Source organism: Acyrthosiphon pisum, chromosome A1 (genome assembly GCF_005508785.2).
Source record: "Acyrthosiphon pisum isolate AL4f chromosome A1, pea_aphid_22Mar2018_4r6ur, whole genome shotgun sequence".
NCBI classification, from domain to species: Eukaryota; Metazoa; Arthropoda; class Insecta; order Hemiptera; family Aphididae; genus Acyrthosiphon; species Acyrthosiphon pisum.
In genome coordinates this window covers 105654466-105658573 of record NC_042494.1, presented here as the reverse complement: position 1 = coordinate 105658573, position 4108 = coordinate 105654466, and the positions used below count along the sequence as shown (strand labels likewise).

The 4108-nt window shown below is 31.6% G+C and overlaps 1 protein-coding gene across 5 annotated transcripts in view; it reads left to right on the top strand.

Moving 5' to 3' along the window:
- The window catches only part of LOC100166174 (GATA zinc finger domain-containing protein 10), a 13368-nt gene that overhangs the window by 7019 nt on the left and 2241 nt on the right, over nucleotides 1–4108 (top strand). For all 5 annotated transcript variants that reach the window (XM_016807881.2, XM_016807882.2, XM_016807880.2 and 2 more), the window contains exons 5-7: nucleotides 266–394; nucleotides 1614–1725; nucleotides 3367–3556. In XM_016807881.2, coding sequence (XP_016663370.1) covers nucleotides 266–394; nucleotides 1614–1725; nucleotides 3367–3556 — 431 coding nt within the window. The remainder of the gene's footprint in view (nucleotides 1–265; nucleotides 395–1613; nucleotides 1726–3366; nucleotides 3557–4108) is intronic.

The following is a 4108-nucleotide window of genomic DNA, read 5'->3' as shown; positions in this document are numbered from 1 at the left end:
GATGCAAATTAAACTTGTATACCAATTCAAACATCTTTACATTTTTTTAAATTAAGCAACTAGAAGTACCTAATTTTTGTCAGGCGATATAGCTATTTTTCCTATGTTTCCACGTGTGTTTAGACAAATACAAGAAATCACCGCTTCGAATCCCCTTAAATAATAAAATTACACGACGATAACATCAATAATAATAATTTGTATTATGGTCACTGTGTCGTCTATAATATAATGGTTTCATATTTTATTGTTTGACGCGTTCCAGCAAACGGGGAACAAACGTTCTGGAGTGGCCTGTGCTAACTGCTCGACAAATACGACGACTCTGTGGAGACGAAACAACAACGGAGAACCAGTGTGTAACGCTTGCGGTCTCTATTTCAAATTGCACAACGTAAGCTATTGTTCATAAACGATCGTCGCGAGTACGATATGTATTGATATGTATATATGTTCTTTATTATTATACGACGTCGATACCTATTCGACGTGTAGGTACGCGTCGTCATATTTTACACATTAGTCGACATTAATAGTCGTAATAGGTAGTATATAATATTATAATATAATATATGTTATGAGTTTTGTTCGCTCGCAAAGTCGTAGCCTAAGTCAGAACTGTTTTTTCATTCTATTGGTGTGTGTGTGTGTGTGTGTGCGTGATTATAGGTAAAGGTCGGTCGATATCATTATTGTCTACCTTTCGAATTTCATTTTCACGCGTAAATATTATCCCGACGAGTGTGGATATGTATAATAAAATAATATTATATACGATTCGGTTATTACTTATTTGTCAATAGTTGGGGGTTTGAACGTGTCCTCCTAATACAATTTACAAACGTTTTCTAAAACGTATCCAAAGGTTTGTTTTACTTATCTCGATTTTCGGTTATTGTTTAACAACTCGTAGATATTATTTAAATTTCCGCGATCGGTATATCATATACAATATACATGGCACTATTCTCGATTCCCAGTTCCCACGGACCCAATATATAATATACTATACCACACGGCTATTATCTGTTTGCTCTTTCGTATTTTCTAAATAATATTGTCGTCGACCCGCAGTCGTGTCTCAGTCTTTCCTAACCGGCTTTTACTTTCGTCCGTCGTAAACAATAAACATTTATGTAGTATAAGAGGAAAAAAACGAAAAGAATATTCTCGGACCAGACCGGGTGTGTACCGCCTACTGTTCCTGCGCAGCGGTGTAGTAATAAAAGTATAAAACGTTTCAAACATTTCCTCGCGGGCTAAACATCAGCTAAAACCAGCGCCGTTTAATGTCGGCAGGCGTAAACTACTCTTCACTCGTATTTCGAACAATATAATTACTTTTAATTCGTCAGAGGCTCCTATTTTGGCTCATATCGCGTCACCCGGTGTGTAAATATCCGCAGAGAGCGAAACCTTTTCCTCCGTCATAGACGCGCGCGCGCGCACACACACAACACACACACTCGCACGCACAACCGTGTACGGTGTACCCACGCCATATTATACTTGTACCGGATGGCTGTTGTGTGCGGTTTGTGTCAATATTAACTAGGAAACCCAGATGACTAACTAGGGTTTGAAAATAAACATTGTCTCATGGGTGATTTCAGGTCAATAGGCCGTTGACGATGAAGAAAGACGGCATACAAACTAGAAAGAGGAAACCAAAGAACCCGTCCATCGGTGGTTTCGCCCAAAACTCGTCGTCGTCCAAAGAGAAAGGTATAATAACAATAATATTAAATCGACCCGATATACAATGTACTATACAATATTATAATAATATATTATATTATATTGGTACCTATTTGTGTCGCAACGGCTTTTGTTTTATTTTTTCGGTGAAAAATATGTTGTGTGCATTTGGGGGAGGTTCGGTGGTAGTGAGAGGCACGACCCGCGCGCATGGGATTTACGGCCTTATCAGCGAGTATGTCAATATTGCAGTGTTTGCATAAGGGAATAAGAGGTGAAGTGCACAAAGAGTTGGAGGTGTACAACTGATAAGGAAAAATGTTTTAACGATCTCGTGGCGGCGGTAAACACGGTGACATAAAAAAATCAACTATATAATAATAACAGTGAGCCGAGTTTTGACACATTGTAGTATCCAACGTGCACTGCACGTTCTATACATCTTTCACTGAACACTAAAGTTTAAAATCGATTTACTTTTTACCTTGAATGATTAAGTATTGCCGTAAATATGGCTGTACAAATGCCTGTTGCATAATCATCGTAGAGTTTGTCATACATAGTTTAAAAACATTGTGTTTTTTCATAATCATCGAGTTTTCAGTTCATTATACAACTCAATGATAATAGCTAGGTAATGGACGATAAAAATAAAATAAAATAAATTATGAAAAAGCACTTGCTCGAGCACATAGTTAAAGTGTATACTTAATATTTATTCGTTCTTAATCGAATGTTTTATGAGCAATAGTGGACAATATCAATTATCAAAGCATTGTATGATACATTATTTTATTATTATTTATAAACGTTATAATATGTTCAAACACATTTATTTAAAAAAACAAATCAGCATATAATAATTAATATAAATCAATTTCACTCAATCTGAGGAACTTTACTTTATAAGCTACGAAATACGAATTATAATAATTTACATGGTTTGATTATTTGACTTAATAATGAAAATATTTAGTTATTATTATTTGTTGTGCTGTGAAGTTTTAAATAAATAATTAAATAATATTAAAATGCATAAATGTATTACAATTAAAAATTACCTACTTTAATTCGTAAAAATAATTGTTTAATAAATGTATAGTTATACTATTAGGTATAGTAAAGTTAAAAACTCAGTAATAATATTATGATCGGATTAATTACTATCTAAAATAAATTATTATACTAAGCGTTCGTTTTTAAAGCTGAAATCATTTATATTATTAATTTAAAATATAATTAAATAATTGGTTTTGAATACAAAATATAATATTATATTATAAAGCTTTAATTAAATAATAAATTCTATAAAATAAACATAACATTTTTTAGTTAAAAAAATTATAATATACACGAATAATATAACCACTGGAATTACGGTTAAGTAAATACTACTCGGAAAAATTAATCATTATTTTGTGTTTGTAGAATAAGTTGCGTTTACATTTTTTCAAGGCGCTTTTTATATTATTTATATTTTGTTTTATATTCCAATTAATATCCAATATATACAATAGTAAATAGTTACTTAACTTTAATATATTAGTTTGATAAATAGTAATTAAGCATTTATTAAATTTTTAGAAATTATTATTAATATGAATTATTTTCCACTTGTATGCAATAATTATAATAATAATAATAATAAATATGACTTTTATGTTGTAGGAGAAGTTACAACCAAACTCCTACTTCCTCACTTGTTTACTAATTCTTCGGATAACAAACATCAACACGGACATCTTACTTACGATACAGCTGTGATGACATCACAAGAACACTTCCTGCCTCACGGCTCTCAAATTCACATCCCTTCATTACCCCCACCACCAACAAACCTTAACCGTCATCTGCCTAAGTAAATAAATTTAAATATTTTTAAGACATTCTCTACACAAGTTTGATTTTACTTATCAAATTTGGAATATTGTAAGTTGTATGCAAAATATATTTTGACTGAAATTAAGAACTATACCTCAAATGCTCCAAAAAATCGATTTATCAAATTTAGTACTTAAAGGTACCTAATTTAGCATCTAAGATAAGCGAGGAATATATATATGAATGAGACAAGTGCCAACTCTATACTTACATCGTATCAGCTATGTATATTTGATGGTTTGTGTTGTAAATTTGTACTGTATTTAAACATTCTGCTTGAAATGTATCTATATTAAAAATTCATTTTTCTCATCCATATCATTTATTTTACTGCAAGTGTATTCTTAAAATAAAACTAAAATAAAGAAGACTTGAAGTGAATTAATTTTTCAAAGTAGTAAGTAGAGGAGACTGGATACAATTGTAACATGGTACAATTGTAACACGGGCAATAAGTTATTCAATAATCAATATAAAAATCTCAAACAAATTTAGCAGTTGGCCATCTGTATAACAATCGATGTTTCCT